General features: G+C 44.2%; 1 protein-coding gene across 1 annotated transcript in view; it reads left to right on the forward strand.

The window, feature by feature from the left end:
* The window catches only part of TMEM266 (transmembrane protein 266), a 98,487-nt gene that overhangs the window by 13,640 nt on the left and 69,930 nt on the right, over positions 1–14,917 (forward strand). Inside the window, exons 4-5 of the mRNA XM_069071552.1 lie at positions 8,853–9,007; positions 14,014–14,087. Coding sequence (XP_068927653.1) covers positions 8,853–9,007; positions 14,014–14,087 — 229 coding nt within the window. The remainder of the gene's footprint in view (positions 1–8,852; positions 9,008–14,013; positions 14,088–14,917) is intronic.

Raw genomic sequence — 14,917 nt, forward strand, 5'->3', positions numbered from 1 at the left:
TGGCTATGGCAGAAAGACAAACATCACATACTCTACATGGGCCATGATCTCCCTACTGGCTCCTTCTCTCTCTCTCTTTGCTGACTCAACATGGTACATCTGGCTTTGGAAATCAGAGAACCTGGGTACAAATTCTACTTGTCCTTTTTACCTGTATAACCTTGGGCAAAGTTACTTCTCTTTGTCTGTAAAATTAGAGGGCTAGGCTGGATAATCATCACTAAATCTATGATCCTCTCATCCACATTCTCCTTCCACCCCTTAAAATTGGGTGGGCCCCCAAGTTCTAGGCTCAGGTTTCTCTCTCTCTCTCTCTCTCTCTCTCTCTCTCTCTCTCTCTCTCTCTCCTCATTCACTTTCATGACTTCAATGGTCTCCTCTTTGCAGATGACTCCCAAATGCACTCCTCCTCCCCCTAGGCCCTTCCCAGAATTCCAGTCTCATATTTCCAAATGCTTGCTGGGAATTTCCATCTGGATTCACTTATTGGTACCCCAGGCTCTAAACCTTACCATCCATTCAACCCGGATTTTCCTATTAGAAAAGTCACCAATGCTTGATCTATCGCATAAGTTCAGTGGTATGTCTGAAATGCCAGTTCACACTGGAAGGAAACTACCACTGCCTTTAGTGATCAACCATGGTTGCAGCTAGGTGGCTTGGTGTATACAGTGCTGGGCCTGAAGTCAGATTCATCTTCCTGAGTTCAAATCTGATCTCAGACATATACTAGCTGTGTGGCCCTGGGTAAGTCACTTAATCCTATTTGCCTCAGTTATCTCATCTGTAAAATGAGCTAGAGAATGCAGTGTCATTGCAAAGAAAACCTAAATGCAAATATGAAGAATTGAACATAACTAATTTTTAAAAAGGACAAATGATATTGACAGAATCTAGGACTGGTGGGGGCAGCCAGGTAGCACAGCAAGTAAGAGCACCAGCTCCAGTGTTGGGATGACCTAGGGATCGAATCTGGGCTCAGACACTTAGCACCCACCCAGAAATAACTGGCCATGTAACCTTGAGCAAGTTACTTAACCCCAATTGCTTTAAAAAAAAAAGAATCTAGGACTGGTCCCACAATCTCCCAATTATCCACTCAGTCATCTATGACTACCACCAGGTTCTCTAAGGTTCCTGTGTTGGGAAGAGAGGTTAATCTTCATAATAAATTAATGTTACTTATCAAGGCCTCATGACCCAGTTGCCTGAGTTCTCTGACTTTTGGCATAGGTCCATATAAGAGAATAGGGAAGGATTGAGAAGGTATTATCCAAGATAAAGATGTCATTATTCTTGTAGAAAAGTCAGCACTACCCAGTGTTTGGTATTCTCTGGGCCAAAAACCTTCACCAGCTTATAGTCCAATGCATGAGAACTTCCCCAGGGACAAAGACCCAGGGAAAGCCAGCCAAGTGCCCAGAGTCCTTAGGGTTTACACTGCTCTGCTACAGAGAGGTGTCCCTTCATTCTTTGGCCCTACTCCATATCAGCAAGTCCGCTTGCCAGCTTAGGAAACACTGTCCCAGAAGCCTGGGATTTTTCTTCCTTTAATAAGCTGGCTACAGGCAGCCCAGGAGGCTAGGGTCCTCATTAGGACTATTGGAGAGAGTTGCTCCAAAGATTGGTTGCCTTGCCTCCCTGATGGTGGGAACAAGCAGGTCCATTTGGTCCTAGACTGCCCCTGGGCTCTGCCCGGGAGTGTGCTGGTAAATGTGTAACCGACTCTCGGGGGCAGGATTGTACACAAGACGCACTTTTCAGCTTAACCTGCCCTAGGAACATTTTCTCCATTGCTTCATTAAGTCTAGGCAATCATAAGAACAATATAACAAGCCCTCATGTGTAGCATTTGCTGATTTCTGAGCATTTACACACCCAAAAAAGGTAACAGCATTCATGAGTCCACGTAAGCTGGCCCAGTCTACCCCCGCCTCTGACCTCAGCTCAACACCTGGATATGCTCCATCTGAAACTGAGAGATCACTTGTCTAACACCAGCCTAACTCTTAGGATTAATATTTCCTTGTGACGCCAAGATGAGAAAATCAGCACATAGGATTGTAGCTGCTGAAGTTTTCTTATGTAATAAGATCATCAGCAAAATTTTCTTAGGATTATAGACCTTGAAGAAGCCTGAGGCATCATCTAGTGGAATCTCATCATTTTACAGATAAGGAAACAAGCCCCAGAAGTAAAGTGACTTACCCAAGGCCACATTAAATGACAGAGCCAGGATTGAAATCATGTCCTGTGACTCTAAGCTCAGCAATTCTTTCAAGATTTTGGTGAGTAGGGGCAATCTTCCTTGGAAATGGATTTCCAAATGCCTTTTCAATTGTGTCACATATTTCTTTTGGGGTCCAGCTGCTCCTTCTGGCTCAATTTTCTTTAATCCATTTCTACCTCCTTATATCATCACATAAAGATGTGTTAAAGAGTGCCAATGTGATAGCCGCTCCACTATTATCCACAATGAGAATAGATTGGTAGAAATATGCTGGCATATCTGTTCCTCTTCAGGTCCCATTTGCTGTTCTCATAAATTATGTGAGCATCAGGTGGCATAGTTCACACTCACAAAAAGTTTTCTATGGCCTCATTTTCCCCTCTGTTGCTTTTCCCTTTCTTTTTCCTTCTCAGTTTTTTTGAACTTGATAAACACCAATATAGATGAATGTACAAAGAAAAGAAAAAGAGAATTGTACCTTTATTTTATGAAGCTTGGAGTTTTTGTTTTTTGTTGTTTTTTTTTTAAGTGTGTAATAAATGCAACCTATTGCTTTAAAGTTTTTCAGCTTCTCTGTGTCTCTCCTCTAAACTTCCTTCTGCTTTTTTCTGGACATTAAAAAATCTTTCATATTACTCTTTTCTTTCTTTTCTTCTTTTTTTTGACATTATTATCACTAACCTCTGCTCAACTCCCCAATTCCTTTGCTCCAAGAAAAAAATTCATTTTAAACTGATAAATATAGTTAAGCAAAAGAAATCAAAATATTAGCCTTGCCCCAAAATGTCAGTCTCATTCGGCACCTCTAGTTCATCAACTCTGCATTAAGAGGTAAATAGTACACTTCATCATTAGCTGTCTGGAGTCAGGGCTGGTCATTATATTGATCAGATTCTTAAATCTTTCAAAGTAAATCATCTTTACAATATTGCTGTTACTGTATAAAATGTTCTCCTGGTTCTGCTCACTTCACTCTGCATTGGTTCATACAATTCTTCTCAGGTTTCTCTGAATCCATCCCCTTCATTATTTCTTATAGTACAAGAATATTCCATTGTATTTGTATCTATAACTTATTCCCCTAATTGATGAGTACCCTCTTCCTTTTACTGCTTTTCACAGCTTTGTGAAGCAACACTACTCATGATCTTCTATCCTAATCCCTCTCAATAATGTTTTCCATATGAATTTATACTCTAAGCATTTAAATATGAACTTATACTCTAAGCTTAGGTTGCCATAGTTTGGTTTGGTTTTTTTTTTTGCTTAAAGAGTAAAGTATTTGCTCTCTGAGAAACCCAAGTATTTGCTGATTGAGGAAGTTTCTGGCTTCTTTTTGGTCTCCTTATGGTGGTGATGGTAGTATTTTATATTACTTAAACTTCTATATGGAAAGGTGATCATCAGAGGCAACTTCTTAACTTTTGTCCCTCATTTTTCGGAATCAATTGTTGAATCTTTTTCAGTCATGTCTTCATGACCCCGTTTGGGGTTTTCCCGGCAAAGATACTGGAGGGTTTGCCATTTCCTTCTCCAGCTCATTTTACAGATGAGGAAACTGAGGCAAACCCACCTAGTAAGTGTCTGAGGCTAGATTTGAACTCAGGTCCTGATGACTCCAGGACCACTGTTCTCCTAACATGGCATATTTTTTTTTAAAGCAATTGGGGTTAAGTAACTTGCTCAAGGTTACAAGGCCAGTTATTTCTGGGTGTGGTGCTGAGTATCTGAGCCCGGATTTGATCCAGGTCATCCCGACACTGGAGCCTGTGATCTTATTCGCTGAGCCACCTGGCCACCCCTAAGCAATTGGGGTTAAGTAACTTGCTCAAGGTTACACGGCCAGGTCTTTCTGAATGGGTGCTTAAGTGTCTGAGCCCGGGATTCGATCTCCAGGTCATCCCAACACTGGAGCCGGTGCTCTTACTCGCTGTGCTACCTGGCCACCCCTAGCATGGCATATTTAATAAACTGGGTTGTTAGTAAGACAATCATATGATAGGCCTTCTCATCTTTATCCTTTCTTCTGATTTGGTATTGATTCTGACTAACCTTTAAAGGGAAATGAAAAACCAACAGACATGCATTCAAATATAATTTTAAAACTGAGGGTTAAAGTGACTTATGCATATGTGTGTGTGTGTGTGTGTGTGTGTGTGTGTGTGTGTGTGTGTGTGTGTATATATATATATATATATATATGCTTCACTTTGTGTAAATTATGAATGAACTGGTAAGATTTCCTGAAGAGGACTTAACAGAGAAATCCTGTTTTTCAGGTGAAAAACATATAGGGGAAAGTTGAGCTAATTGATATCTATGACCCCTCCCAGCTCTGACATTCTCTGTTCTAAGGTCCCTCCCGGCTCTTTCCTAAGGTTCTTCTTAACCCTAACATTCTACATTGTAAGTCTTTTTCTGAGTCTTCCTTCCTTCCTAAGTCCTTCCTTCCAACTCTGACATTCTGTGTTCTAAGGTTTCTCCCATTTCTGACATTCTCTGTTCTAAGGTCTCTCTCAGCATCAACATCTTCTGTTCTAAGATTCTTAGCTCTATCATAGTGTTCTAGGTTTTCTCCCATCTCTGACATTCTTTGCCTATGACTTGTCATTGTGTGAAGACTAAGGACACTTCAGGAGGCACTCCCTAGTCCATCTAGATGCAGAGTCCCAAGGAGAAGAGGCCTCAACTTCCACCCACTGAAAGTTGAGGCAAAAACCCAAACCCCCTGTGCCTGCCAGTAAGTCAAGCATGACAGTGCTGAGGGAGGGAGCTGGCCTCCGCCTGCCAACCCCGCTTTATTTATCACCACCAGAGCACACCTGGCTGACGGTTCAGATGGCAGTCAGCTGCTGTCAGTTCCAGGGGGCACAGCCAATTCCACTTGGTTTGATGTAGGACGGAGGGAGTGGGGCTCAGTAACCTAATAAAAGTTCCGTCCCCAAGGGAGCCTTAAAATGGCCCTTCCAGGAATGAAGGATGTGTCAACAGACCTCAGAGGGAAGGGCGGAGGAGAGGAAGAAATCTGGAGAAACTGCTGAGGCAGCCAGGAGGCCATGTGAGAAGGGGAGGCGTGATGGGTGAGAGATTAAAATGGGACCAAGCGGAACCTGGCCTTGGAGGCAGGAAGTGTCACGTTGAGGAGGAACGGTCCTCTCCAAAGTGTTAAAGAGACTCACGTAGGTGAGACGACGAGGCATGAGTCAGGAGAGGGAAGGACGAAGGCGTAATCTTAGCCAAAGGTATTTTTAAACATCAGGAGATCTTGAAATACAGAAAAATGCTGTACAGTCCACCTTTGGGTGTCTGGGTCAGGACTTCTGGGGGACGCCATCCTGTCCCACCTTCTCGGTACCCCGGGAGGGCCCCACAGTCCCCACTTTTCCATTGGAATGAGTAGATTCCCATCAGTTTTGGTTCATACCAAAGATCTGTCATTTTTGTGCCTGACCAGGAGGTCAACAGGGCTGGGAAAAGCCTTAGAAATAGAATGTAAACTCCCTGAGGTCAGGGACTGTTTCCTTATTGTATTCTCAGTGCCTAGCACAGTGTAAGCACACAGTAGGGAGTTAATAAATGCTTGTTGACCAGTTGAGATCATAGAGGTAGCACAGTGGTTGGAGACCTAGACTTGGAGTCAGAAAGACCTGAATTCAAATCCTACCTCGAATACTAGCTCTATGACCCTGGACAAATCATTTAACCTTTCTGGGCCTCAGTTTCTCCATCTATAAAATGGGGAGGGGAGAATATAGACTTAATGAATCCTAAGGTCCTATCCTGCTCTGAATCTACGATCATATATATTCATAGGATTGAAGATTCAGAGCGAGAAGGGACCCAGGAGATCATCTTGTCCAACCCCCCATTTTACAAATGGGGAAACTGAGGCCCGGAGATGGGGAATGACTCACCCAAAGTCACACAACAAGGTAGTGATGCACTCCAGGCTAGAACTCGAGCCTCTTGACTTCATTTTCTTCACATCATGCTCCCCTCCTGTTGCCTCCTCTGTTTCTCTACCCTTGGAACATGTGGGGTGCTCCATGTCGAGATCTAGACTCCTAGAAACATTGACTTTCTCCTTGGAAATCACTTGGAGCAGGCTTTTCATTTTACATCTGAGAAAACTGAGGCCTAAGGCTGAGTGACTTGTCCAAGGCCCCACAGTGACAGACCTGAGACTAGAACACAGCTTCTGAGTCTTTGCCAGTATCCTGCCCTATACAGACCACAGCCCCCTTTGGGGGTCCCTCTAGAATCCTAGCATTGAGAAAGACCTTAGAGGCCAGGAAGTCCACACAGGACACCAACAGAAATTCCCTCAACACCAAACCTGGCCCTCTGCTTACATACTTCTAGTGATGAGGAGCTCATTACCTGTCAAGGTCTGCAGTATGACTTCTTTTTGGGCTGGTTTTTTTTTTTTTTTGCTTTTTGGAGGGCAATTGGGGTTAAGCAACTTGCCCAAGGTCACACGGCTAGTTTTTTGTGTGTTAAGTGTCTGAGGCTGGACTTGAACCCAGGTCTTCCTGACTCCAGGGCCAGTGCTCTATTCACTGTACCACCTAGCCAGCCCTGCAGTATGACTTCTTTACCTCCTTCCTCTCATCCAGCCTCCGGTGCAGGGATTCCCACACCAGGAGGATGCCTTTTGGCCCTGTGGTGGCCTCCCATTCCCCTTTTATTTGGTTGATTCCTGGTCTAAAGCAGACCAGTGATGGGAAGCTCTGGACTCAGACGCCCTGTATCCAAATTCCATCTCTGATGCTTGTCTGACCATGAACCAGTCACTGGATCCCTACAGGCCTCAGCTCCCCCATCTCTCAGGTCCCAAATCTGTGATGCATTTTAGACCTTGGGAATTGGAGGCGGTTAATGGTCATTTCCTTCTCCCGCATCTCATCAGGTCCCTTGTCTGCATGTTGTATGGCAGAGTCACACATGTTTGGCATCAGGATCCCAGTGTCCACAGTTAGAAATCCTTAGAACACGAGTCCAGACAACAAGCATCTATTCCAGACACTGTCCTAAGCACTGAGGATACAAAGACAAAAGCCAGTCCCTGCCCTCTGGGGGCTCCCAGTCTAATGAGAGGAAGCAACCTGCAGAGAAGATGTGTGTGGGAGAGCCACGGGCAGACTGGAGATGACCTCTGAGGGACGGCGCTGCCTCTCCAGGGCTTGGGAAAGGTTTCCTGCATAAAGTGGGAGCTTGACCTTCTAGGAGAGCTTCAGCCCCTGTGAGGAAGCCAGGCAGGGATCCCTCCTAGAGAGGAGGAAGGGTACGTACTAGGCACGGGAGACAGCCAAGGCAAAGGCTCGTCCAGGGCATAGAATATCTTGGATGTTTTTATGTGCCTGTGCTGCCCACGTAGGTGATGTCTGTCCACACAGGTGTGTTTAGATACAGCTCGTTTGATGTTCTGTTGTTTTAGTCATATTTGACACCTTGTGATCCCGTCTGGGGTTTTCTTGGCAGAGACACTGGAAAGGTTTTCCATTTCCTTCTCCAGATCATTTTACAGATGAGGAAACTGAGGCAAACAGGGTGAAGTGACTTACCCAGGGTCACACAGCCAATACATATCTGAGGTCATATTTGAACTCAAGTCTTCCAGGCCTGGTGCTCTATTCACTGTACCACCTAGCTGCCCAGATATAGCTCACAGGGAGGCATAAATAAGCATCTCTAGAATTTCTTCTGCCCACACTTCTCCAAGGGAGACTTTGATTTCTTCCCAGAAGGAAAACAAGAGATTGGTGTCAGAATGTGGCTATTCTGCTCTCCTCAGATAAAAGGTTTGAGACAGGGCCAGAATTATATTTGTCTCCTCCCTCCACCCCTCACACACAAAAATATATTATTAGTCTAGGGGAAATAATGTTAGGTTCAAGCAGAGCTCAATCCTCATACCTTAAGAGTAAGAAATGAAGATACATATATGTGTGTAAGTGTATGTACACACATATATGTATATGTATATAAATGTGTGTAACATATATGCATATATACATATATATCTCAAAATTATATGTCTAAGGCTTGACTTCCTTCCCACTAAATTTCAGTTCCATAAAGAGCACACATAGCAAATAACAAATAAATCTTCATGAGAAATTCATACACATTGGACCTAACACAGGACAAAGAAAAGATTACTTAGTTTTTAACGTGTTTTATTGCCTCATATTTTCATACCATTTCTATATATAAGCCTTTCCTATATCAGAATTGAGTTCCTCCCTTGTAACAAATAAAAACGGCTTATCAGAAATAACCAATATGGTGTCTGTCTCTGATAATGTATGCACCATTTGGCCCCCATAGTCCCTCACCTCTCTGCCAGAAGGAGGTCTGTTTTCTTCCCTGTTCTTTGGGACCAAGAGTGGTCATTATGGTCCCTTTCTTAGTGTTCTTTCCTATTTGTTACAGTCACCTCTTTGCTTTGTCCTGTATCAGTTCAGGCCAGTTTCCCCATGTTTTTCTGCTGCCCCCATGCCCAGTGAGAACAGGAGACCTGCCCAAGGTCACACAGCGAGTCAGTGGCAATGTTGGTGGACCTTCCCTACAACGCTCAGCTCCTGCTCTCTCCCCTCCCTGCCCTGTTTTGTTCCACTAGGTCCAACTGGCTGAAGCCGTGCTGCGGAAGGCGGGCCTCTGTGTGGCAAGTGTTCTTACTGAGCGCCAGTCTCAACAGTTTCCTGGTGGCCTGTGTCGTACTGGTGGTGATTCTCCTGACGCTGGAACTGCTGATAGACATAAAGGCTCTCCAGTGTGAGTAGCAAGATGGAGACGTGTATGTGTGTGCAGATCTGTGTCTACCTTCATTGATTTATTTTCTGTGTATCTGCGTCGGGCAGGGTCCCCAGAGAGAAGCACATCACCTGTGGGCGGAAATTGTACCTTTCTCTCTTTTTTGTTCCAAACTTAATTTTTTTCATTGATTTATTTTTAACTTTCTCCCAGTTATTTATGAAAAAAACGATTTTAACATTTGTTTTTAAAACTCTGAGTTCCAAATTCTTTCCCTTCCTCCCTCCCCCTCATTGAGAAGGCAAGCAGTTTGATATAGGTTATACATGTGTAATTATGAAAAACATATCCATAGTAGTCATGTTGTGAAAGAAAACAGACCCAAAAAAAACAACTTAAGAAAAATAAAGAAAGTTTTAAAATGTGCTTTAGTCTGTATTCAGACACCAGCAGTTCTTTCTCTGCGGTGGATGGCATTTTTCATCATAAAACCTTCAGAGTTCTCTTGGTCATTGTATAACTGAGAATAGCTAAGTTATGTTACAGTGTTGCTGTTACTTTGTACACAGTACATTTCACTTTGCATCAGCCCATGCAAGTCTTTCTAGGTTTTTCTAAGAGCATCCTGCTCATCATTTCTTATAGTACAATAGTATTCCATCAAAATCACATATTCCACATAATCACAATTCAGCCATTCCCAATGGGTGGGCATCCCCTGAGTTACTAAGTCTTTGCCCCCAGAAAAGAGCTGCGCTAAATATTTTTGTACATATAGGTCCTTTCCCTTTTTTTAATCACTTTTGGGTGTTGCTAGGTCAAAAGGTATGTATGGTTTTATAGCCTTTGAGCATACACTTGTGCCTTTCTGGGGAGGAATCCGATCGGTCTCCCGTGACTCATGGAGATGGTCATCAGAGCAAAATTTGACCAGCAGCCATTTTCTCCTCACCTGCTGTAGGACAGGAGGAAAATGGGAACTGGATTTGGAGCCAGAGGGACCTGGGTTTGAATTTCAGGTCAGAGGCTTACTAACTGGGGAAGCCTCATTTCCTTCATTTGAAAAGTGAGGGGAGTAAACTGGATGATTTCCTAGAGGTCCCTTCTACTATGATTCCCCAATCCCATTAATAACTTGCTTTCATAATGGGAAATCTTCATTAGGAAAAGGTTGGGGACCCCTCTATGGAATGTACTTTTAAAGTTGCTTCAGGTGAGTTTCCTTCCCTTCTCTTTCTCCCTTCCCCCCCCACATTGGTAGGTAGGTACCTTTTAAAGTTTGATAAACTCACCTTTGTGAAAAAGTTATACACTGCTGAACCAGGCCAATGTGGACCTTCTGGAGAGAATATGGAAAGGGGCCTGAGGAACCAACCACTTGAAACAAACCCTTCTGTCCTTACAGATGCCCTCAAAAGACATAAAAAAGACACACACCTACCTGGGCCTCTATCTCCTTCTCTTGGAGGTAGAGGAACTGTCGTCAGCCCCCCCAGGATTTTTTACCTTATTAAATTCTATCTTTGAAGCTCAACCAGAGCTCCCCAGCCTTTGACTGCTTCCTGGCCCCTCAGCCCATTGGAATTACAGAATTCAAGGATTCCTGTCCCTCTTTTCTCCCTGCAACCACCACCAAAATCATCAAAAATTGCTATCATTTATATAGCAAACGTGTGTTTATTCTTTCATTCCTCCCAACAAACCTGTGAGGAAAGTGCCATTATTATTCCTGTCTCACAGATGAGGAAACAGAAGCAGAGGTTAAGTGACCTGCCCAAGGTTGCCTACTCTGTGTCCAAAGTGAGATTTGAACTCAGGTCTTCCTGACTTCAGACCCAGCACTCCACTGTGCTAGCTGGCACTTTGTACCTTCCTCCAACAAAGAGCGTAAAGGTTGGAAGAGGAACAAGGAACAAGCACATCAGTCAAATAGTTGTCATTATCTCACAATTGGAGTAATTTGGTTTAATGCAAAGGTCACTCTTGGAGTTCACAATGACCTTCCCATTCAAGCAAAGACCTGGTCTGCTTTCTGCTTGGTCAGTGGACCAAAGAGGTCAAGTCTGTCTTGCCTGTGACCCAGGATATAGCTGAACACTGACCCTAGGTCCAAATCTCACTTCTGTCCCTTACACATCACCTCGGGCAACTTTCTAAACCTCCCATGTCCTCAGTTTCCCCATTTGTAAAACAAGGAGGTTGGATCTCTAGCTCTGGATCTCTGGGCATCTTGAAACATCCACTAGAGATGCCGTCTCTAACAAAGGATGCCTGTAAGAACAGACTGACTTTCTCTACCGGACAGACCCATTTGGCTTTAATGTTCCTGGTGGACCCTTGGTCCCAGTGAAAGTATTTCTCTGGCTTGGAGTTGACAGACACTGGCTTTATACTCGGGCAACCTGTCTTGAATTAAAGCACATTATATTTTCCCTCCCCCCGCCCCATACACACTGTCTGATTTTTATGCGATTTAATCATAACAGAGACTTTGGTTCATGCTGTGAATTCTCCATAGCTCCCTTGCCACTTCAGGTTGTAACAAAGTCATTGGCCAGAGCTAAGAACATAGCAGACACCGACTGGAATTTTGCTTAAAATTAAGTATCCAGGAGATTGGTTTTGGTGGGAGATCCAATGGCAGCTCATAAAAGGCATCTTAAATTCCATAAAACGTGCAGCCAGAGATTTATGGCTCTTCTCAAACAAGCCATTAAAAAAAATAAAAAATAAAAAAAACGCCCCAGGAATTCATTTGAGAAACAACGGTTGGAGAGAGTTTTATGTTCTCGGTCTTCCTCTGGTCCCTTCCAAATCACACAGATGCTGGGCTCCCTGGATCTTTTTCCTCTGACCCCCAGGCAGCTTGAGGCCCAGAAGAATCAGGGGTAGCTTAAGAGGCAGGGCTCATAAGGCCACAGTGACCTAAAAGGAATGTACCCACAAAGTCAAATCCTCTCCCCATTACTTCCCCACTGATCTGGTCCTTGCCCTCCCTGTGAGGTAGCTAAGCAGGCACAGTGGTTAGAGCTCTGAGCCTAGAGTCCAGAAGACCTGAGATCAAATTCCACTCCAGAAACTAGTTATGTGATCTTGGGCAAGTCACTCAACCACGGTTTGCCTCAGTGTCCCCAACTGTAAAATGGGAATACTAACAGATCAGGGTTGTTGCAAGGATCAAATGAGAAATTGTAAAGCACTTGACAGTGCCTGGTGCATAGTAGGTACTATGTAAAAATGTTTATTCCCTTCCCCAGGGCACTCACTTAATCTCAGAGAGCTTCTGTTTCCTCCTCTTTAAAAAGGGATTAATAATAGAAGCCAAAGCGCTAGCTTCAAGAGCTAGGAAAACATGGATTCAAGTCTTGACTCTGATGCTTGCTAGCTGGGCAGCCCTGGGCAAATCGCTTAGTTTCTCAGTGAGCCTTTTAGATTATAAACTGTAGAGAGCCAACCTGTATTGGCAGAAGGTGCTTCCTCACCTGGGACCTCCCTACATTGATGAAATCACAGGGTTAGTTAAAGCTCCCTGTGTGACCTTGAGTGAGGTATTTCCTCTCTGTAAGCCTCAGTTTCCCCTTCTGTAAAATGAAGGAGTTGGATGAGACGGCTTCCAAGGTCCCTTCTTGCTCCCAACCCTATAATCATCCCTTTTGGTACCTTATTCCCCTACCTCTCTTCCTCTGCCACTTGCTCAGGTCCATTATGCTGCCCCTGATAGGCTAAGGTCTCCTTCTGGGGTGTGTGACCCAGACTTCCCTCCATGTCAGGGCCCCACACTCTGGGCTCTCCATTCCTTAATGATGCTTATATATATTCAGCTGCTTATCTGATACAGGAATGAGGGGCTAAATGGCCAGGCTCCCATCCTGCCCCAGCAAGGCACATAGGACATCCCTCCTTGTATACCAGAGCTGAATGTCTCTTCCTAAGGTGCTCATGGAGTCTCCCTGAGAGGTCTCTCCTGTGCCTAGTCCTTTAGGGGAGCTCCCTAGCTCTGACACTCAAAATTTCGAAAAGAGAAATCCCAAAGGACCTGGGTTCCCAAATCCCACCTCTGAGACTTTGGGCAAATCACATAACCTGCCCGAGTCTATGTTTCCTCATCTGTCTAGTCATCCCTCCAGACTTAGAGAAGTAGGTCTTGGTAGGTCTTCCACGGCCAGCTTCCTTTCCGCAACATCCTTGCATGGAGACAAGAGATCCACCAAGTCCAGCACCTTGGATAACGTAGGGGAGAGGATGGGGCTGGCTGTAGAAAGTGGCTAGAGATAGAGGGTCACCAAATGTCAGCATCAGAAAGGTCCTTAGACTTCCTGAGAATGCTCCACCTCTTTTTTTTTTTAACATGAGACACCTGAAGCTCAGAGAGAGAAAGAGGCTGGTCAAAAGTTGATCCAGTGGTCAACACTGTGTTCCAGACATTGTGGTAGGTTCTGTGTATATTAATACAAAAATGATACAGTAGTGCTCTATAGAGCTTACATTCTACTGGGGAATTTCATAAAACATTAGTGCTGAAAGGGACCTTCCTTTTACAAATCAGGAAACTGAGGTCCCAACACATGAATTGATTTACTTAGGATCATACAGCCAATAAGTCAGAGTTGGGATTCAAACCCAGGTCTTCTGCCCCCAAGTCTAGTGGTTGTGATAGTTCCATTTGCTGGTGCTTAAGACCTAAGGCATCTTCCCATAGTTAGCTCTTAAAGCATTAAGGCAAAGGAGCTGTTTGTCCTTTTTTCCGTGCCTTGCACCACACACACACACTACATACACTCATGTACACATGCAAACACCCTCAGTTGACTTTCCATTTTCCTTCATGATCATCTTTGTGGTTTTCTATCAGTTGACTTCAGTGACACTATATTCCTGGGATGATCCCACAGTAGGTTTTGCCCTGCACTCCCTAGAGTTGGCCCTGGTTCCAAGTCACCTAGTTACTCTCTAGACATCCCCTCCCTACCCACACACCTAACTCCTTGGTCCTAAGCCTGGCTTTTCTTGTACTGTGTTCTTTGCAGTTTCAAATTCATCCCAGTTTGCTGGAGTCAGTCACTGGATCAGTCTGGTCATCCTGTCTGTGTTCTTCTCAGAGGTAGGTAAAACTCTATAGCCCTTCTTTTGAAAGAAACCCACTTCTTAGATGTGTGACCCTGGGCAAGCCATTAACTTTCCTGGCCTCAGTTGTTCCATCTATAATATGAGAGGCTTGGAGTTGATGGCCTCTGAGGTTCCTTCTAACTTTAAGAATATCATTTGGTAAAAGGCCTGTCCTTTCTTTTCTGGCCTCTGGGAGGCAAGTCAGATTCTCTGCCCCTCTAGTCCAAGATTCTTAAAACCATTTTTGTGCCCTGGACCCCTTGGGCAGTCTGGTGAAGCTACAGACCCCTCCTTGGACTAATGGTTTTAAGTGCATAAAATCAAGTATATAGGAGTTCAAAGGAAGCCAATTATATTGAAATATACTTATCAAAGAATTAAGAAAAAAAGTTCATGGATGACCAGGTTTATAGAGACCATGAATTGCATTTGACTAGGAAATGCAGCAGGAGGTGATGTTAAAAATGCCAAGATCCTCTGGGCAGAAAGACAGAGCTAATTACAAAACAATTACAAGTCCAGGCACCTTCGAGGTCTACCTTCAGGGTGCTATGGAGTTGCCCTGGGTTCCTGGAGGCCATGCTGACAGTCTCTGGATGGTCCTATCAAGCCAGCATGCTTTGACTTAGAGGCAATGTACTGTTGTGGAAAGAGCCCTGGCTTTGGTGTGAGAGCACCTACCTCTGTCCTGCTCAACCTAAATGCCTTTGGTCAAGTGACCTAATTTCTCTCGACCTCATCTTCTGCATCTGTAAAATGGGGAGAAAGTGTAGGATTAGATGGCCTCTAAGGTTCCTTTCAACTCTAGATCTGTGATCTATGATT

The sequence above is a fragment of the Petaurus breviceps genome, unplaced genomic scaffold (assembly GCF_028583685.1).
Source record: "Petaurus breviceps papuanus isolate PSGF00001 unplaced genomic scaffold, PetGlider_PUasm1.0 90825, whole genome shotgun sequence".
In the NCBI taxonomy this organism is placed as follows: Eukaryota; Metazoa; Chordata; class Mammalia; order Diprotodontia; family Petauridae; genus Petaurus; species Petaurus breviceps.